Source organism: Syzygium oleosum, unplaced genomic scaffold (assembly GCF_021117445.2).
Source record: "Syzygium oleosum isolate NSW1041296 unplaced genomic scaffold, Sole_v2.1 Sole_v2.06, whole genome shotgun sequence".
In the NCBI taxonomy this organism is placed as follows: Eukaryota; Viridiplantae; Streptophyta; class Magnoliopsida; order Myrtales; family Myrtaceae; genus Syzygium; species Syzygium oleosum.
The window spans coordinates 5,511,193-5,532,620 of NW_026607490.1; the positions used below are offsets into that span (position 1 = coordinate 5,511,193).

The 21,428-nt window shown below is 41.1% G+C and overlaps 3 protein-coding genes and 1 pseudogene across 7 annotated transcripts; 2 read left to right on the forward strand and 2 right to left on the reverse strand.

Annotated features, from left to right (window-relative positions):
- The first annotated feature begins 3,283 nt into the window (after positions 1-3,283).
- On the forward strand, positions 3,284-4,877 carry LOC115680096 (pollen-specific protein-like At4g18596). Its single transcript, XM_030603837.2, has 2 exons — positions 3,284-3,751; positions 4,089-4,877. The coding sequence occupies exons 1-2, from the start codon at positions 3,583-3,585 to the stop codon at positions 4,427-4,429; spliced, it is 510 nt and encodes a 169-aa protein (XP_030459697.1). The 5' UTR covers positions 3,284-3,582; the 3' UTR covers positions 4,430-4,877.
- A 1,002-nt stretch (positions 4,878-5,879) lies between these two features.
- LOC115680137 (omega-hydroxypalmitate O-feruloyl transferase-like) lies at positions 5,880-8,169 on the reverse strand. Its single transcript, XM_030603872.2, has 3 exons — positions 7,940-8,169; positions 7,331-7,801; positions 5,880-6,916 (listed from the first exon to the last, which is right to left on the reverse strand). Exons 1-3 carry the CDS (start codon positions 7,940-7,942, stop codon positions 6,059-6,061), a joined length of 1,332 nt encoding a protein of 443 aa, XP_030459732.1. The 5' UTR covers positions 7,943-8,169; the 3' UTR covers positions 5,880-6,058.
- A 1,269-nt stretch (positions 8,170-9,438) lies between these two features.
- LOC115680247 (actin-related protein 2) lies at positions 9,439-16,525 on the reverse strand. 5 transcript variants are annotated; one of them, XM_056312770.1, is made up of 16 exons: positions 16,370-16,525; positions 15,833-15,943; positions 15,457-15,591; positions 15,272-15,343; positions 15,097-15,164; positions 14,967-15,010; positions 14,788-14,837; positions 14,129-14,232; positions 13,972-14,040; positions 13,830-13,893; positions 13,436-13,504; positions 12,361-12,444; positions 11,788-11,846; positions 10,746-10,812; positions 10,059-10,142; positions 9,439-9,852 (listed from the first exon to the last, which is right to left on the reverse strand). In XM_056312770.1, the coding sequence occupies exons 1-16, from the start codon at positions 16,409-16,411 to the stop codon at positions 9,772-9,774; spliced, it is 1,203 nt and encodes a 400-aa protein (XP_056168745.1). In that variant the 5' UTR covers positions 16,412-16,525; the 3' UTR covers positions 9,439-9,771. The 5 variants fall into 5 exon arrangements, with proteins under 5 accessions (XP_056168745.1, XP_056168743.1, XP_056168746.1 ...); XM_056312768.1 differs by having other exon boundaries at positions 13,370-13,504; XM_056312771.1 differs by lacking the exon at positions 13,436-13,504.
- Positions 16,526-18,550: 2,025 nt separating this feature from the next.
- On the forward strand, positions 18,551-21,363 carry LOC115667250 (60S ribosomal protein L7a-2-like; annotated as a pseudogene).
- Positions 21,364-21,428: the final 65 nt, after the last annotated feature.

The following is a 21,428-nucleotide window of genomic DNA, read 5'->3' on the forward strand; positions in this document are numbered from 1 at the left end:
ATAACTTTCGATAGGTATTGGTAAATGTCGAAAAACTATTGGTAAAAAAAAAAAAAAGAGAACGGTGACTTTTTTCCGAAAAAAGTAAATAAAGAAGAAGAACTATTCTCGAAACCAACACATTTATAGCTTCGATGCAAGAGCCCAAAATGTAACTCTTTGCACAAAGCTTGTCATCTTGAATGACATTAATGCGCGTGTATAATATATTTATATTTGCCGATATAAGATCCAATACTCTTTGAATGCTCAACAAATTTCTAAGGGTATTAGAATTCGCAATCTCACACTACCAATAATCGTAGCACACGCGTCGGTGCTCGTTTGAGCGGCTTCAAAGAACACGAAAATGTGGTGATTCGAATAGGGATTGAACGGGAGTGTCCAGTGACATTGGCTCTTGGTAGTATTGCTAGCTCATGGTTAAAGTTTGTCATGAACGCCCACCAGAAAATAAAAGACATGAAGTGCAAGACAAGATGGACAAAGCAAAGGGCCACCCTTCCATCTCCAAGCATAGTTTGAAATTTCCCCCAAATCAAGGAACCAAAGCTCAAATTAGGCCCCCATGAGGAAAATCTCTTTCTATATAGGCCATCACAACAAGAGCTCCATATAGATGTAAAGGTGAAAGTGCACTTTTGGGTCTTGAACTCGAACAAATTTTCCATTCAAGTCTTTCAATTTTTTATCTATCTAATCAAATTCTCGAACTTTTCTAAGGATTTTTAAATTAGCCTGGTCAGCAACCAACGGCCATTATCCATACTTTAATTGGTGGGATTTAAGAATAAATAGGGAAAATTGTCCAAAAAGTTCTACCTATCGCACCTTTTCTTGTGCTAACTGAATCCTAGACCCTTTCACATTTTGCCAATTGAGTTTATCCGATCAATTTTGGCCGACACTGGCAGTCTTATGTGGCCGGATAAACTCAATTAACAAAGCATAAAAAATATTTAAGACTCAATTGGCATAATGAAAAAGTTTCGGATCGAATTGACAAAAGTGCAATAAGCTCAATAGATGATTTTCCCGAATAAATATGCACCAACACACGACACTATACTTGAATATAACCCACCCACCCCCTTCCATTCCCTCCCTCATAACCCCAGCACAACCGTTTCTTCCAAAACGAGGGCCGCCCCCACTTTCCAGAGCAAGCAAAGATGCGTGAGTTGCTGCACCCGCACCGCCATGGATGGAAAGATGGAGAGAGAGAGAGAGAGGAGTCACGAGAAAGCGGGAGGGAGGGAAGAGCGGATGCTCTGGCGGATGACACAGTAATTGCGCTCCCCTATCGCTTCACCGATTCAGCATAGATGTTCACATGAACGACATAAATGCCCCTCATCCGTCCAATCACACGTCCTGTTCTTTTCATTCCCCCCGTCTGGGGACAATGAATCCGAGTAAATGTCAAAGCATGTATCTTCATAGGATGGAAAGGGTTTTACCGTATACTGAACATCGGACATGCTTAAAGCACCGCATCGTCAAAAAAACACGAAGAGCTTTCACAGGAAAATGGTTTTGCACATTCGTAGTTTTGCTTGAGTTTATGAGTTGAAATGTAGCGCGACTACTCCAATGATGGAAATAATCACGCGCTCGTTTGATATAGCATTTTGTAGGCTCGTTATATCAGAAATAAAAAAGAAAGAAGGGACAAAGCCACCAAAAATCCTGAACTATGCCCGTTGTGACACATTTATCCCAAACCGTTTTTTGTGACACCAAAAACCTCAAATTATGTCCAGTGTGATACATTTACCTTCAACTTTTTTTTTGTGACACCAAAAATTCTAAACTATATTCATTGTGACACATTTACCTTCCATTAAAAATCACCGTTAAAATCTGACGTGGCTCTTATGCGTCGCTGACGTGGCGCCACGTGAGCGCCCAATCAGAAAAAAAAAATGAAAATAAAAATCAAACCTAAAAAAGAGAAAAGTATCGAAGCACTGCAATTGCTGTTACTGTTCATCGTCTTCAAGTACTCATCCGTGGACGACGACCTCGGCCGAGGTTTGTCCATGCTTCCCGACCTGGGATCGAGGACGTGGGGGGGCTCGCTCGGCCACCTCGATTCTAAGGCCGCCGCAGCAGTCCGATGACTATGAGCCTTGCTCGATGTTCAAGAACAAGATCTCGCTCTTGAACCCAATTTTGTGTTTTACTTGGGACCGAGCTCGCCGAGATATGGAGTAGCCGAGTTGTCCATGTCACTCTATTCCTCCTCTTTCTCACAAGCTTCTGCACTACTAGGGCTACTCTCCATGTCTTTAACCCATTTCAGGGAAACATCAGGAGCTGTCGAACCTTTTCCCTCCTTTTCTCGAAGTCGCGGAATTTCGCCGTATCATCATGGAATGTGCCTTGGAATCACGGCGGTGCAAACATTGGCTATTATTTGCCAATCTTCCAGTTCTATTCCAAAGGTTTGGAGAAGCGGTGATCAAAGTGGCGAAGTCCATGGATTGATTTTGCCAGTATTTGACTAATGAAGTTAAGAGGGGAAAATGGAGGTATTTACCCAGAAAGATGAACCCTAAAGGAACGAGCAAGAAGATTACAACAAAAGAAAAAAAAAAAGGAAAGAAAATAAAAGATGAATTATACATAGCCGAATGTCCACGAGGATCTCGGCAGCGATGGGACGATGAACAGTGCATCGAAGGCGATGAACAGTAACAGCGATTGGGTTTAATTTTAATTTAGGGTTTTCGGTGTCAGATTTTAACAGTGATTTTTAACTGAACCCAAACGGAGGGTAAATGTATCGCAATGAGCATAGTTTAGGATTTTGGTGTCACAAAAAAAAGTTTAGGGTAAATGTGTAACACTGAGTATAGTTTGGGATTTTTGGTGTCATAAAAAAAAGTTTGAAGTAAATATGTCACAATGGCATAATTTGGGATTTTTAGTGACTTTTTCCCCAAAGAAAATCACGAGGACCCACAACGTGTCGAACTAATTTTCATATATTTCCGCGCTGTAATTGATTCCGTTTATCATGCCATCCGTCAAATGAATCTATATTAATTTTTTTACCCTCTTGGTACAATGCTGTTTATGTAACAGTTTGCAACAAGGCTAGTGTAATGGCGGTAGCAAGTTTAGTGAGAAAATTCACCAAAATCCATTAATGGTTCAGGTTACTGATAAGCCAAAAGTTAACTGGAAGTCAGTTCTTCAAGTCGGTATATATATACATCTTGAGCTTCAAAGTCTTTTGTAACTATAAGGCTTAGCAGACCTCCAAGAGCAACCACCACTCATGAGCCACTCATGAGTCTCTGAAAACAAGCCTCTCTATCTCTCTCTCTCTCTCTCTCTCACGCACACAGAGTCCTCACATCAGCCAAAGGACATTCACGTGTCTGTGTACTCTGATTGCAAGAAAAGATAAAGAAAGGCCTCTTTAACTTCTTGTGCATCAGATCAGTAGACCGAGTGGTGTTTCTTCAGTCTCCATTTATCCGCACCACATTTTCCTGTGAAACTATCATTCTTTAATCCTCTCTCTCTCTCTCTCTCCGAACACCCATCCACCAAGAAAAACAAGAACCAACCATGAGTTTGAATGCGCCCATTTTCTTCATCGTGTCTCTCCTCTTCATCCACTCGCTCCCTTCACAAGTTGAACCAGCCAAGCCCAACGCCCACATCACAGTTATGGGCATGGTCTACTGTGACATCTGCTCCAACAACACCTTCTCTAGGCACAGCTACTTTCTACCAGGTACAAAACAAGCTTCGCTTCATTCACATCCTGCTCTTTCTTGCTTTTGCATCTTTGTTTCTGCCAGTCCAATGACAGGATCACCGTGCATTCTAGTGTTCAAGTCTTGTACATTTTAATGTCTTTATCGGCTATGCGTGTTAATGCAGACTCAATTCATCAGCCAGTCACATCACAAGTACTGCAAGTCATTCTATTAAATATTACAAGTGAAACCCAAATCGGAAGTACCGAAACAAAGGCAGTTACAAAACACCTTTAAAGGTCACTGCAAAAAGTTTAATTAAAATTGCAAGTTCTTGACACAAGACCCTTTTATTTGGTTGATCTGAAACAGGTGCAGAAGTGAAAATAGACTGCAAATTCGAGGCCGTGTCGCCGAAGACGACGGAGCAGATATCATTCTCAGTCAAGAGAACCACAAATAGGTATGGGGTGTACAAGCTGGAGATACCGACGGTGGACGGGATCGAGTGCGCTAGAGAGTCGGCCATTGTGTCTTCCTGCGAGGCAAGCTTGATGTGGAGCTCATCCAGTTCATGCAATGTGCCTGGTTACAGAACCACCACTGACCAAATTGCCATCAAGTCCAAGCAAGCCAATCTCTGCATCTACAGCCTAAATGCACTCAATTACAGGCCATCCAAAAGAGATATAGGCCTGTGTGGTGGGCGTTAAGAATACTCTGGGGCCTCATTATGTGGCCTTTTCTTGCATCCTTTTACCACCCACTTGCCACTCTCCCACAAATACTTTTGTCTTTTCCTTGGTATTATTGCAAGGCAAATCTTTAGCAAACAGCACCCACTTTACCGGAGGGACTTGTTGCATGCTAAACGTGGGCCCCCATATAATCAGTAGGTTTTCGGAGAACATGTTGTGAGAGTGACGTGAAGATGCACACTCCCAACAGTACCTGGTGATTGATTCCCCCTAGTCACTCATTGTCTCTCTATATGGTTTCTATTCAAGCTACATCGAGGTTTCTGTCTGTCCACATTAGGGAAAGAGAATCCACTGAAAATTTCAGGAGACGCATTACAGCAACTCATGTTTTATTCTGTTGTCTGCAATATATGTTATGGTGGTCCGAGACATACTAATACATGTCTGCATTCTTCATGTATGTTGAGCAGTTAATTTCCTGATCAGTTTAGCTAGACAGCTAATCCAACAGATAAATCTGTGCTTTGACTAGTGTATGCACACATGCTGCGAGAACGTGTTTCTTCTCCCTTTGTTTATTTTTTTACAATGCACAATGTCCCATTTTTCAGTTCCAAACAAGAATAAGATTGCCAATTAATTGATGATCGGAATGAAGCATGGTTAATTACAGACAATCAATGAACTCAGGGGAAGCTTAGCAGGGTAAAAACATAGCAATTTCCTCAAAGTTTGCATATAGATCTTTACATGGAAACTCTGAACAAGCTCTTTGAAAGATGGTAGCTTTTCATCCTTTTCTTTCTTCAAAGTTAACACAAACTTAGAGTCTAGACTAGGAATAAAAAAGATTCAGTGGAAACCAGTGAAGAGTTGCGAAATTCACTATAAGAGCGAGTGAGGTTAATTAACTTTTGTCTGCTAGTGCTAAGCTAGCCGAGGCTCCTCATGATTTAAATAAAGCATCGTTGAGGGTCAAAATAAAGGCTACCGGCTATATCAACAGACAATCAAATAAAATAAGAAACATAAAGAAAACATATAAATGAAATTCTATCTCTTACATGTCATGTTGGAAGGAGCAATGAACAGCTTAGTCTCAAACACTGATGCGAGCAGTATGTGTCATATCGTTTCTTTCCTTTCATCTTTGAAGGTTAAGGCATGGTGTCTTAGATGGTAGGTTGTTCCTTTTGTCAAAGAAATTCTAGATCAGTTTTACGTTCTTTGTTATGGTGTCATGATGAAAGTTCAGTTCTACAAAGATGGACGCCTGAAAGTCTTGAGCTTTGGCATTTACTTGTGCAAGGTCCTTGTTGATTGGTCTAAGAATTCTTTCATTTTAGGCCACATAAATTTCTTGACTAGGGTGTTCATCATCTGGAACGATTAATTTCGACAATATTTTTATCACATGAAGCGCAGCTTATAAACCACAGAACAGTGACTTTGTGCCCAGTCCTCACAGCCACAAACCATCTCTGGATTCCATTACCAGTCTATGCCAACAGCCAACATAATATTTTCTTAGAGATAACCGAACAACATAAGTAAGATCATACACATAATGAATTTTGAGATCATGGGATCCTGCACAGAAATAAATCACCAAGCAAGAGAGGTCTTCTTTATAACCGATGTCTAGAACTGCATCAGTTCTTCAAAGATCTTCATAGCATGAGAAGGCAAACCGAGAAGCACATTGATGCTTTTCCTCCCGCTCCCATGGGAAAGGAACAGAATCACTTCCTTCTCAGGCAATGCCACAGGCCCCGACAAGATGGGCTCGCCCCATCCAAAATCCGTGGTGTGAAAGGACAACCTTGACCAAGTTGTGATCAGGAGGGTGCAAGCCAAAGATGGCCTTGCTCTTGTTATCTCGAAGTAATCTATGGCCGATCTCATGTAACCATCTGTGACCATCTTGATTGCATCCTGAACTAGCCCAACTGCATATGAAAGGGGTTTCTCCAGAATTTCACCTGCTTCGCAAATGGAATTGGTGAGCACGATTCCATTTCCAAAGTACCCTTTTGGAAGAGGAGGTTCAAACTTAGGCCGCCCGTCCACCGCAAAGAGAAGCTTTGTCTGCTGATCAGGCAGCATGTCGAGTGCCTTAGTTCGAGCTCTCCATACAAATGCCGAGAGAGCTTCAAAAGTAGTGCACTTCTCAAGAACCCCATCTTTCATTGCTTTAGCCTTTAGCTTCTCGAGCTTCTCAGGATCAAAACAGAAAGAACTGTATCGCATTTCGTCCTTGTAGAGATCAGCCGTGTTTGACTTGTCTTCTATTTCGGCGAATTCCTGATGAAGGTTTTCCACCTTAGGAGGGTTCCTGGATTTTAGAATGGTTCTGTCATGGAAAGGTCGGGTTGTGAGAGGCAATCCTCTGGCTGTTTCACCCCACGAATTCACAAATTCCATAGCTCCAATCCCATCAAACATGCAATGATTCATGCACAGCCCTAGAACAAACCCTCCGCATTTGAATTTAGTCACCTGGCAAACACCAAAAAAGGGAAGCTTCAAGTTCTTCTCAATCATGCGATAAGTCCATACACTGATACAGGGAAATGTGAAAATATCTGTAACATGAGCTTCTCATTTAGTGATTTTGACGGATGAGGTCGGTAATAAGTGAGGTCATAGCAGAATAAACATGCTGGGATACTGTTTCTGCCAATATTTCTTCCTCTGTAGGGAGATGGCTAATTCTTGAGAGCCTTCAGGCATAAATAGTTGGAATATATTGCTAGGAGCCTAGGACTGTAATGACAGTTTCAACTTTTATCAAGTCTGAAATTCTTTAAGTGTTTCATGTAATTCAAAGGACCGCAAATATGTTAGCAAGGCAACATAATTTGTTTGTAGCAGATGATAAAGCAGAAGACGCAAAAGAAAAATTTTACGAACCTGAGCCACCAGCGGTGGCATCTCTAGTATATTCTTAGCACCTGGAACATCATAAACCAATTTCCCAAGCGTCTCAGGATCAGGCTTAGTTATGTCTCCAATCTCTTCCAGAGTACAATTTGCTTCGGCCTCGACAAAAAATGCTCCCTCTCCAGTGCAATCCACGATGAGCTTTCCCTCAGGGCTAATGGTCAAGCGCCCAGCAAGAGGGTAGTAATGCACAAGAACCTTTTTCAAGGCATCCTTGATCACTTCTCCGACTTGCTCATTGCCTTTCTCGATTGACTTGAAGCAATAAATTGTACGGATTATCACCGCAATGTTCTGGTCGAGGTTCGAGAGGAAGTACAGCCCCTTCTCTGTCTCTTCAGCAGGAGTTACTAGCGTCGGTTCGCCTTGTGTCACACAAAGTTGTAATACACTAGTACCATTAGAGTTCTCCATCAAAGTGGACGCGTCGGGCTTCGGGACCTAAAAGCACAATGCACAATTTACATATAATTATAGAGTGTGTATACGAAAGCAAGCATGATGAACTGAGTTGATGAAGAACTTTATATATATCTCTCGAGTAACTGATACAGCAATCATTGTCAAGATGAGACAAACCATTATGATAGGCTGAGTGAGCACAGACTAGCTTTCCGAGTTCTTCAGGGAGAATCCGCAATCTTCGCCTCGCAGCTTCTAGTACAAGAAATCTGATGATTAAGAACAAATGGATGGCATTAACTCCTGATGTCCGCCAGAATATGTGAGATGCTCTCTGCTCACTTGTCCTCCCTCTGTAGTGCGAAATATATAGGGAAAACAGTTGGCCTTACTGAGAATACATTTTGCCTCTTCAAGAAAATAAAATTTATGTGAAAGGGACAATTGTCCCTGTGTGATTGCAGCTTGAGCAGATCAGTTGTGGTTGGGTGGATGTCCTACGATAATTAAATCGAGGATGACCCAAGATCTGAGGTCTGAAACAAAGGTTCCTTTTTACAAATAATCATAGTTTTATTATTTGGTTAGAGTTGGCCACTGATCCTGGCACCAAACAAAACCACTCATAAGGAGTCTGAGGCTGGTTTGGTGGGGTTGGCATCCTGAATTTGCTTACCAAGGCCTAGCCATATTTTCATTACGACTGATCATTGAAGTTTGAATATTTCTTGCTGATTCAGTTATCATTGTCCTATAGCATCTTTTGTTGGTTGGCTTCCTAGCAGAGGATCACATAGGGAAAATTAAAGAGCAGGTCTTAATGCAGAAAACTTCCAAGAGACAGGCCGTAGATACGTAGGTATAGCAGAAATCTACCGATCATGCCAAAGATATCAACAAATTTTTCCTCAATCAACCGGGTTTAGGATACAAATTCAATTTGATCTGCTGCTATCTTATTCTGAATTAGGTCAACTTGGGATGGATCTTGACAGATGGCATAATTTAGCTGACGGGTATATCTAATTTGACCACGTCGTTACCATCTAGTTCCTCTTTTTACCTTGAATAGCCCTCAGATCTTGTTACGTGCTTCACCACATAGAGATGGAAAAGTACCTGGCAGTTGAAATGCCACGACAATTTTAACAGACCATTAACAGACCACGTGCGAGAAACGTATTATGTACGTCACATTTCATCGGGCGTTCGCATTGCTTCTTTGTTTACTTTATACGTTTCACGGGTAGATCCTAGCCCCGAACACCCCAGTTTGAAAAAGTGAAGACACCCTGCGAAAGTATAATTGTTCCATCCAGGCGGATGGCAAACCTTAGAGAGGTATTCTTTACTCAGCCAAAGTAAAAAATTAGGCATCATCACAATGACTTGAGGATGCATTCTGCCTGAATAAGGAAAAAGCATTTAAAACAGAAGCAAGTTTACCCACGACACACAGCATTCTGATATGAACGTCACTTAAACTGGGTTATTTCAATTTCTTCCTTGTTGTTAAGCGTATATATCTATATGGTATATACCAAAATATCACGTACATCTAAATGCCACCTAAATGAAAAATACAGCGCATGTTCGACTGCAAGCAAGCCCTTCCAACCAACTACATTTCAGCAGAGCAGGTGGATTTTCTTTAAAAAGTAACAGACAAACAAATATGTACAATCCCTGCAAGCCATTATCGAGAAGTCAGTTGGTAAGAATTCCCAGCACTGGCAAATACAAAACTGTATAGACAGCAAAGATGTAATTATAAGCCTTCCTATCTCATGTAAATATCTTCATCCTGTATGCCCCTTTTGGGTTGGGCACTAGAATTTGTTGGAATTACAGAATAGTGAACTTGATCTGCAGTGGCTGGGTATAGGGGCGAGTGGCTTGGTGATTCTTTTGTAGCAGCACATTCCTCTTAAATCCATCTTTTTCCACAAGGAATCAACCCATCAAATGGCGCCAGCAGAAAAGTGTACCAGCGAACTGCATCTAAAGGGTTATGCCTGCCCACACTTGCTCAGACAACGCATTCCTTCTTCCAGATACTCTTCTCTGCTAATCCAGAATTCAGGTGCATCCTTCACAACACAACGACAGCATAATTTTGACCTCAAATAACAATTGAAATGTCGAGAATTTTCCTTTTATTCTTATATCAGTTCCCCCCTCGCTTTCATTTATTCCTTTACTATTCCCTCACATTTTTCCCTTTTTTTCTCGGGTCGGGGTGCGGGGGGTGGGGCGGGGTTGAAAAACATAACACAGAAACCCAAGAGGAGGTTACCTTCATGATTCCTGCAAGTACAGCACCTCCCAGGTACACCATATGCTTTCTTCGTGGTGGATCCTCAATACGCAACCGCAATTTCTATCAAAACAACGAAAAATCTTTTAGGGAGTGAAGAAAAGGTCAATCTTCCATATGATGGTGATACTCTTATTGCTAGGCATCACTACGGACAAAAGCTTTTCAAATTTCAAGAAATGTATCACAAACAACTTATTATGTTATTCTGTAATATTTTGTTCTATCCATAAACATGAATGCTTAAGAGAACAATAATCCTTAATCAACTACCATTATCCACATAGCCTGGGAAGTAAACTAGCAAATGCAGATTTTATGACATTTAGTGCTGAAAGAACTCTAAGATTCTTATCCTCTTTTCTTGCAGTTCATATCCTAATTCTACAATGAGAGACGAAAGAAGAATCCTTTACGATGGTAGTAGATAGTAAGAGTTCCATGCTTTGATAAATCCCCTCAGAAAAGAAACTTCCTCAGGTGCTTGTTTTCTCAGTCAAGGTTCAAATTCATCTGGGACCTTAACATTTCTATAAATATGACAGCATGACCCATGATGAACAGCACTTACCTAAATATTGGTAATCACAAAATGGAAAGTCTCAATAGAAGACGAAAATTGAGCAAAATGATGGTCTTGAAGCTCTATGTTAAACAAAAGACTACCTTCAAGCCATCTTTATTTCCCTTGAGAACAACTTCCAGATACCGATCCAGTATTTCTTTCTCCAGACTGAAACAGAAAGCGAAACTTTATTAATTCAAACGTTAAAACAGAACAAACCTTTTGTAATTATATAGTCCTTGGAGATCACCCACAATATACAGAAATGAGTATTCACACAGGTTAGCCCCAGTAAAATGAGGGAAATCCTGGAGACTCTGTTTAATTCTGTGTCATGGATAGAATAAATCGTAAAGCACGAAACTTGTTAAGACCCTTTTTTCCATGGAATACGAATGCTCGAGCAAGCAATATCATTTATTAGATGGTAAAAAAAAAGCCTTCTTGTCAAAACCATTCTGAGGAACTCAAGATGGAAGATTTTGTTTGGAGGTGTGCATGGCAAAATTCATCAGAAGGAAAGGTGCACACTTTTCATATATATGTAACGATAATAATAGATCGTTAATCTTGGAGAAAGCCCAGGCTACAAAATCAAGATCAACCACTTAATTTCAGCACCATTAGCCTCATCTAGGCAATTGCCTGCACAGAAGTGTCGATACAATCCATCTCCTCTTTAAGGTGCATCTCTTGTGGGACTAATGCTAGAAGAAAAGATTGACTCTCTCTTTAGATAAATAAGTCTACAAAGGACATGATCATTGGAAAGCAAGTTATTTTCAGTATTTTTAGCAAAAAAAAAGTTATTTTCAATATTGGAATATTTGCTAAAGAAGTCCACAGCCTGAACATGAAGCTGTCCATTTATTCAAGGAAAGCACTTTATTTTCTTTTAATCATCATCTTGCCGCTCATTATCATATTTCAATTTGAAATAGGTGATGCCTCACTAGCTTCCACTGCTAGGATGCTGATAATTTTTCTCTCTTTGAAGACATGTTTGTAGGACAATAAGAAGAATGATCAATGAAATACAAGTGAGATGCACGAGAAAAAATTAAGAGAGACTACTATAGTCCAAAAAACTGTTGGCATTGCCGCATTGTCATGATTTGTCTCAAAACGGTAAAAGCTAATTACCGACTAGGTAATCCAGGATACATGGTGCTTCCTCCACTTAAGACAATGTGTTGGTAGAGCTGCAAATGAGGAAATAAATCTTAGCAGTGATGAACAAGATATATATGAGAAGTAAAAAAGAACAAATTTGGATCAAAATCATCAGTAACAAGCAAAAACTTTGCAACTGTGATAATTAGTTCAGTTAACTAGCATCTGATTGCTGAATATAGGCTACAAAGAGCATAGCATGGGAAATTCAGCATTATATTCTTCAGGAAGCTGGAAAAATCTTGTAAACAAATTGCCTAATCTTGCAGTATGAAAAGGCCCCTCATGAACTAACTAATGAGCATCGTCTAAATTATACTGCTTGTGAGGGAGAGTGTGCATGCCATGGATGTACAAGGAGTTAGAGAAAGCACAGACAGTACATAAATGATGCACATTACTCAGACTTACTATGTATAGTCACTAAATGGAACTAAAACAATGGCTTCATATTATTAATAATACTGCACTTATATTATTACTGCCCAATACCTAAATGACGTAAGCTACATTTTTTAGAGGTGTTTATTTCATTTTGCATACCAGCATACGATTATCAATGTCCATTTCCTGAATGCAGCGGAATACCATGTCAGCCATCCCATCACCTTCGACATCTATGAGTTCCTGCACCACTCAAAAGAAAAAAAGAGAACATATAATTTGGTGCAAAACTCATAAAATCTAATGAAGAATGATCAACGTCAAAGCACCATCTAATAAATTCCAAAGGAGCTATATTATTTGATTTCACATCCTCTAATGAACTCGCACTAACATGGGTACATTTGTCTCAGCTCATAAAAGTCCTTTCTACATTCCCTCTAAAATTTCAGAAAATGAAGAATAAATGTGGATATTTGACGTTCTAAAAAATTATGAATTGCTTTAACGTTACCCTTTGTATGTTTTGAAACATTGCAGGTGTTTGACATTGAAGTTTTAACAAATTAATATGTAGCTCACCTTTACTTCTCCTTTAGGACAATTATACAGTATGCAATGGTTTGGCTGTCTAGTTATGGACTAAGTTTTGTGGCTCAACTCTCAACAGCGAGAAGGTTGCATAATTAGACAAACCAGTAGCACAGTTGATGATTCAAAGATAAGGTCCTGTTTGCATAAGCATGCAAGTATGAGAAATGAATTAGCTAATGGGCTGTGAACCTACAAAACGCATGCATGCTGCCATAATTGAGAAGCTTAATATAATTAGTAACACCTTTGAAACCATTGCATGCTGACTACTATAATAGCTATGTGGATTCAAAATTTTCAGCTTGTTAAAGACTAGCAGGATGAGGTAAAACAAAAATATGCCAAAATATGCCTAGATGGTTCATTGACTCCAGCGTAAACCCTTAGCTGCCATAAACCATAGACATAACAGCCACTCCGCTGCTGAAGTACTTAAACGACCAATATTAGATTAAACTACCAGCCCAACCCACTAATCTATACCAAACGATTAGTTGAAGCCAATGGCTGCATTTCAGCAATGTAAGACCCCGGAATGTGGCTTTAACCACAAAAAAATAGCAGAAAGGGTGACCTTAAAAGAACATGAGGATTGTAAAAGTCTCAAGAGAATTGACTGCAGAGAGGGGTAGCGACTTACTGGGGTGAACAGAGCTTCTGGGGCTTGGAATCTTTCAGTGCCAACTTTAATAACCCTTCCATCTGGCAACTAAGCAGGATAGATTTACCAATAATTTGATGTCAAATTCCTACTAGCCTTAACTAGAAGCACAGTATCTAAAGCTCAAAATCACACCAAAAAACAAGCACTATAATATAAACAATTAAAACAGCTCATCGATCGAACATCTAGCTCGGTACCAAAAAACAGAACAAAGAGAAGCAAAAAAAATTGTCTAACTACACGAGATTGTAGAGCTGCTGAAGACCATCCCATGCAAGCATTTTAAATCAGGTGAGTGCATACAAATGGCAGCTCAATGGAATATTATATTGCCTGTATCATGACTTCTGCCGAGTAAGAATTCACTTACAGTGTAATGCTTAACGAGAATGGTAGTCTCAAGTCCCAGTTGGTACTCCCTCTTGTAATCATAACTGACACAAGTTTGACTATATCAAGCATGATAAAGCAACCCCACAAAATTCACCATATACTATAAGTGCTTTTTTAACCTTATGTAGCAAAGCTTCTCTTTAATTTCTCTGACAGTCTCAAAATCAGCAGTTCTATTCATTGCATACCTTCAGAAGAAAGTCGAAACACTCAATTAATGTCGAGCAGAGGGAAAGATGCAAAAAGACTTATAAATAATACTTGAATTGCCCTCACCCTCTCCGTGAAAGTAAATCAACTAGATAGGAAGTTATGTGCCGACCAGCTACGTTCATGCGTTTTGTAAGATGAGGGAATGAATAACCATCAACAACAGGAACCTGAAGAACATTTTTCAAGCAGAGATGCTTCAGTCCTGTAGTTATTCTCATATTCTACCTTTACATCTTTTACCTACACCTCGCTTCATGCTTCTCAAGCAGAATATTTAATCCAAAATGATTGAAAAATGTTCTATGATACAACAGAAGATTACCTGATTGCCTAGAATGCCCTCAAACATAACAGACTTAGTTTTTACAGCATATTTGACAGGCAAAAGAATCGGGAAATTTACAAAGACGAGACGTACATAAACCAACTCTTCTACATTAGATCATCCAACATATTGCCATTTTAGATAGTGTTAGCCATTTAGATATATCTACCTCGTTAAGCAAGAGGAAAGGTGAAGATGTAACAGATGCTGAAAATGGAGTAAAGATCAGCTACAAGGAAAGATAGGGTCATATCTGTACAAGATGAGTATGTGCCCACACTTGCACACTCACCGATGCATTTTCAATCCAAAAAGAGCTCACACTAGCAAGAGTACCTAAAAAAATCACAGAAAGTTCACGACAAAGAAATTGAACAAGTGTTCTCCAGTTGTTTACCACATGAGTGACGCCATCACCAGAGTCAATAACCAATCCAGTCAGCAAACCTGTGACCATTTGAGTTAACAAAAGAGGAATCTGCAGAAAGTATACTAAGCTTATCCTGAAAAAGCAGGACTATCGTGTAATGCATCAATAAGAATAATATCTGATCAGAGACAACCACTAGGTTTCACCTGTGGCATGTTCCTCCTGCAGTGACGATGGATTTTGCATGTCACTATTCATAATGCAGGTTGTGTTAATTAAAAAGAGATGCCTAATTGCTACTCAATATTTAGATCCTCATAAGAACCTTGAGCATACAATGTCAGCACAGCCTGAATTTGTATGAAGACACCAGCAAAGTTGTACTTCTCGAACATTGTCTCTACCTACAAAACCAAGTAAACCTGACGTCAACTCAGATGTAAGTACATACAGTGATAATAAGATGGGGAAGAGCGCGTGAAGAATACTAAAGTAATAAGACAGCACTAACCATTTTCTCACGATTCTTTGAGGGATTAAGAGGTGGATCGGTAAGTAATATCTTACATTCTGCAGGGTTTATCTGTAAATGAGACACACAAGTGGAAGTCGGAATTCATAGTTGTTATTGCACTAGGTGTAAATAATGGAGCTTAAGCATAGCATGGCAGTTAGCAGAAGCCAAGGAACATCAACCTTCAATTCGTTGTAAAATGTGTGATCCCAGACATGACCCATATCGTCCCAATTTTGCACAATGCCATTATTTACGGGATATGATATATCCAGTTGATTCCGCAAGTCAGCACATGCTTCTCCGACAATAATATCCTGGAAAACAATGAGAATATCCCATAAATGCACAAACTCCTTAAGAATACACATCATCCACCTAGCACAAATCCTTTCAGAAGATTCAGAGAATTGGAAAACACGTCAAAATGAACCTGTCACCACAGATGCGAGTAATTGCTAAAACAGTCAAGATTCATAAACCCCTTACGGCATCCTTTCTTCGCTAACATGGTTATACATAAATTGGTGAACTTTACCGAAAAGAAAACATTTTCACCTTCAGCTCTTGTTCTGTCAGCGACTCCTCGTACCGAAGCATAGGTCTTCCCACCATGCACGGGAACACGGACGTGGGGAAATTCTCTCCCGCGAAACCACACTTGACATACTGCACCAGACAAAAGTCAGCTTCTGTACTCAGTTCATGCGTCACCAAAGCGTGCCAAGGCTCCACCATCAACATCAATATCAACATCAACAGCAACAGCAACGGACAACAAATTGGAACAAACAGCGAAAGGGAGCTCAACCGAAGCAAAAATGCGTCAAAGGAAACCGGTTCTCTGTCCGGGATCGCGCCAGGACACGAATCTGAATCCGACAACCGGATCGCAGGAAACCCACTTGTCGAAGCCTCATCAAAACGAAACTAATCCATGAATTTCGCTTCGAGGGGTCGTATGATCAATCGGGTCGCGATCGGAACACCCAGATCAAAATGGAAGAGCGAGAGCCGCGCGTACAGCCACAGCGAGCGTAGCAACCGCGAGAAAGAGGGGAAGAAGAAGAAGAGGGGGAGGGAGGAGAAGGTTACCCCGGTGCCATTGTCGCAGACGACCACGTTGCGATTGTCCATGGATGCAGTCGAGCAGGTACGCAGAGAGAGAGAGAGAGAGTAATGGCTTCGAAGCTGAGCCTGTTGCTGCTTGAAGTTGCTGGTGACGATGACGGAGGTGGTTGTTCTTGGCTTCAATTACGGCGCGCATGAATACCATTATGTGCCCGGGCGCTATTCCTGAACAGAAATGATTTTTTTTGATTCTGTGCCCGGAAACAATTTCTGAGTATTTAAAGGCATTTGATAAATGTCCAAAATTTCTATTTCTAGAGTAGAAAAGAACAAAAATGCGTTTGGTAACTACACAAAATTTCTGTTCCCAAATAATATTTTAATAATATTTTGAATTGTTTAATTTTTTTTTTCTACTTTCTTCTTTGGCCATGGCCGTCGCCGCTGACCGGCCACGCCCGTGGCCGCGAGGGCATCACGGACCTCGCCGGCGGCCGGCGGAGGCGAGGGTCGCCCTCGCCAAGCAAGGAGCGAGGCCGGACCCTCGCCGCCGGGCGAGGCGGCCTCGCCCGAGACGGCCTCGCCCGGAGACGGCGAGGCTCGGCCTCGCCCGGATCTGGCGAGGCCGACCTCGCCGTCGCGACGGACGGCGAGGCTCGGCCTCGCTCGATCCGGGCGAGGTCGCCTCGCCCGGGCGGCGAGGTCCGGCCCTCGCCCTCGCCGCGAGGCGACCCTCGCCTCGCCGGCGGCCGGCGAGGGCCGTGACGCCCTCGCCGCCACTGGCTGATGGCGGTCGCGCCGGCCGCCGGAGAGCCGGCGGCAGGCGGCCGGCTCGGCCCGGGAAGAACAACACACAAAATAAGAAATGAAAAAAAGAAAAAAACCGATTCTCAAAATTGTCCGAGAAACAAGAAGCAACTTTTTTACTTCTTGTTTCTTTTCCAAAAGCTTTCTCGGCACAAATTTTTGCAAAAATGTGCCGAGGAACAAAAAGTTTACCAAACGCATTTCTGTTCCCAAACTATTTCTGGGAACAAAAGAACAGAAATTTTCACTATTTGGCACGTTACCAAACGGGCCCTTAGAAGAACTGAAGAAGGCTTTCCACTCAAAAAGAAAAAACAACTACAGTTTATAAATTTATTTTCTACTAATATAATTTTGTAGCTAATTTACAAATATTAAATAAGAAACGAAGCAATTAGTAATATCAGGTCGGCCCACCTGTATACAGTATATAATGTCGCGATGTTGTACGAGCAAATATATGTTACGTAATCATGTTATATAAAACACGGATACAGAGGTGTTATCGATGGAAAATATTTTGATTGAGTGTGATGTGTCTTTTTTTCTTTCTTTTTTCCTTTTAATGTTTTTTTTTTTTTCGGGCTGTGGCCGGCCACCGGCGATACCCAAAGAGAGCTGGACGAGACTTGGCCTTACCTGGGCAACCCTCACCAACCACGAGTAAGGGCGACCCTTGCCAAATCTGGCGAGGATTGTCTCACTCACGACCAGTAAGGACTTGGGCCGGCGGCCGGCGAGGGCTTCGCCTAGGACTCGATTTTGTGTTAAGTATTTTTTTTAAATAATATCTCTCCCATGTGACGTTAAGGTTCGCTAAAGTTCTAAAACGATGTCATTTTGACTAGGAACCTAATTTTTACAAAGAATCTTTAATTAAATTAGGTGAAAACATTCAATTTTTTTCATGAAAAAGACAAACTAAAAAAAAGACAAAAAAAGCTAAGACTTAAAAAAAACACGCAAAAAAAAAAACCAAGGCCCTCCGCTTGTGGCCGTTGCCCTCATTGCTGGTGGGGTGTCAGCCATGGCCGATGGGGTCCCTAGGGCCTCATCGGCTCTTGCCCAATTGTGACTGTCTCCTGAATCTGGGGAGGGCCGTCGGCCATGGCCGACTTTCCACCGGTGATGGGGTAGCATTTTTTAAAAATTTTAAAATTTTAATTTAAGTTGAATAAAAATGCCCTTAATTGGTTAGAATATTTAGTCTTTTGGCCCTAATTTGAAACTATCATGGTCAATTCAGACCCTTATTTGAAATAAGGGTCGACTTCAAACCTTTTTTTTCATAAAATGAGCGCACTTTATGGTCTTATTTAGAATATTTCCATAAGTGTTGCACAAACAGTAGGAAGCGTTGGCTTCAAATTATGTTTCTCCAAACTCTTTCCTGTTTCTTAACAAAGACTTGCCCTCGTGGAACGCTCGGGCAAAAACCCTTCACAGGGTTCTTGTTGCTCCTCGCCACTGCCGGGCAAGAGCTTGCAACTCCCACACATCTCCTCTCATGGTGATCTCTCTCTGTGTGTTTGTCGTTGAATCTTGTCAACTCTTTACAATTCAAACTTTTTTTTTGTTTCAGCAACTTTTAAAAGATCCATCTTGCAATGTTATTTTGCACTATGATTGATCAGATTGAGCTTCTTAGGCCGCGGACTAAATTCTATGCGCTTCTTTTTGTTTTGGCTAGAGCGCATGTTGATGTAACGACCCGTTTGAGAGCTGAGTCTAGTCTAAAACTGCATTAGGGTGATATTTGTGTTCATCAATTTTTTTTTTTTTGGTAACCGAGGTGTCCGGGCCAGCTTGCGCGGATCTCGACTATTCCTCGGGGGAGACTAGCACAGCAACCCACCGCCATGGCCCCCCACTTAAATCACAAGTGCTCAGCTGGGGAATCGAACCTGGAACCAGTGCGCCTAACCACACAATCCCAAGTACGCCCTAACCAACTGAACTACCCATGGTGGGTTGTGTTCATTATTTGATTCTCATTCTTGTCACATTTTTGCAATCTTGCTCATCTGAAGGCTCCTAAAAGAAGCGGGAAAGCTCCGGTGGCTGTGAAGAAGAAGCAGGTATTTGCATACGAGGCGTCCCGGTTATGTTTTGAGAGCTACTGTTTTCGCGCAACGTTCCCATCTTTTTTTTGCCAATTCTGTGGTTTTACAGGAGAAAGTTGTGAACCCTTTGTTCGAGAAGCGGCCGAAGCAATTTGGGATCGGCGGCACGCTCCCGCCGAAGAGGGATTTGACCCAGTTCGTGAAATTCCCTAAGACTGTTCAAATTCAGAGGAAGAGGAGGATTCTGAAGCAGAGGTTGAAGGTTCCACCGGCTTTGAACCAGTTCACCAAGACTTGACAAGAACCTGGGTATGGATTCTGTTCTTTTCTTGTGGTTGTTAATACAAGATATGTGGATGGCTAATGTCTTTCGAAGACCTGGCTTGTGGTTTTGTTTGAATGCGATCATTATCACTGCATGCATTTGTTCTAGGGTTGATCGTGTCTACCTGGATCCAAAATGCTGCATTAATATGTTTAGCTAACAATTTGAAGTTCATTTTGAGTTAAGTTTTGTGATGCGCACCAAAAGTTTCTTCATGAGGGATGAATGTCTCTTGCTGGTTCTTCACTTGTATCGTGGATTTGCTTGTGATACGAACTACTAAATGTAATGCCTAGCCAATGGATGGTAATGGTGGTTGCACTTTCAGTTCTCTTTGCATGGAACTCGCCATTCGTCGTGTTTGCTTTTACCTACACCAGTAATTTGATTCTTGAGTCAAATAGATGGAAAAATGTGAGTTCTGCATTTGATCTCGAATCAAATGGTTTGAAGCTTGTCTTGTAGATGTTTTCACTTAGTGCTTGAGCTCTACTTGCCAAGTTTTTGTAATCTGGTTGTTTTACATCTTGCTATTTTTCTTTTATTCTGTTTAGTCTTTCTGCTGATCACTGTTGGCAAGTGTGGCTGTGTTCGGTATTTGAGTTTGATTTGGTAGCTGATCCATTTGTCTCAAAATACAGCATTCTCTTAGAGTACATTTTCACCATTTGGTTTTGTTCTTCTTCTCTCTGTTTCAATTTTTGCTTTAGTGTGCATATATCTGCCATCTTGTTTCATTTTGTTCATGGAATTAATTCATCCATTTTAAATTGCTGCAGCGACAAACCTATGCAAGATGCTTCTCAAGTATAGGCCTGAGGATAAGGCAGCAAAGAAGGAGAGGCTCCTAAAAGAGGCTCAGGCTAAGGCAGAAGGGAAAACTTCTGAGGCCAGAAAACCAATCGTTGTGAAATATGGCCTTAATCATGTCACTTACCTTATTGAGCTGGTCCTCCAATTATTCGATCCATCAAATCGTTCTTTTCTTCATTTTCTTCTCTGATGCACCTCTCAACTATTCCTAAGTTGGGAGATGAATCTAACTCAAAGAAAATCCTTCCAGAACAAGGCACAATTGGTAGTTATCGCTCATGATGTGGACCCAATAGAGCTGGTTGTGTGGCTCCCGGCATTATGCAGGAAAATGGAAATTCCATACTGTATCGTGAAGGGCAAGGCCCGTTTGGGCACGGTAATTATACTATGATCTCATTGTCTAGTTTACAGATTTGGGAATCACCCATCTGTGTTAAATGAAAACTGTATCTTTGGCAGATTGTCCACGAGAAAACTGCCTCTGTTATGTGCCTGACAACTGTGAAAAATGAGGACAAGTTGGTGTTCAGCAAAATCCTGGAGGCTATTAAGGTATGAACTCCTGCCTCTCTAGAGTACATATGAAGATAATGCTCATAGCTCTCTCGATTACGAGTCATGCTGGTCATGCTTATCGTTCGCTCCCGCAGGCTAACTTCAATGACAAGTACGACGAGTACAGGAAAAAGTGGGGTGGTGGGATCATGGGCTCAAAATCCCAAGCCAAAACCAAGGCCAAAGAAAGGCTTCTTGCCAAGGAAGCTGCTCAGAGAATGAATTAGGGCTAAAGAAGAAAATTGCGCAGAACTGTCATCTACCTTAGACTTTATGGTGGGAAACTTGTTTCTTACTTTTATATGTCCTCGGATTTGGTATTGACTTCTAAATTAAGGTGTATTTGCAACTTCTTCCCTGGAACTCAACGGAAAATGAACGACATCCTCTTGGCACCTCTTTGGATTTGATTGGATTTATAAGTCTTCTGTTCGGTGGGAATTTGGTTGTACTAAAAATTTACTCTTTGAATGACGGTTCGTAACTTTCAAGAGTTTATAAATTTACCTCTTGTAAA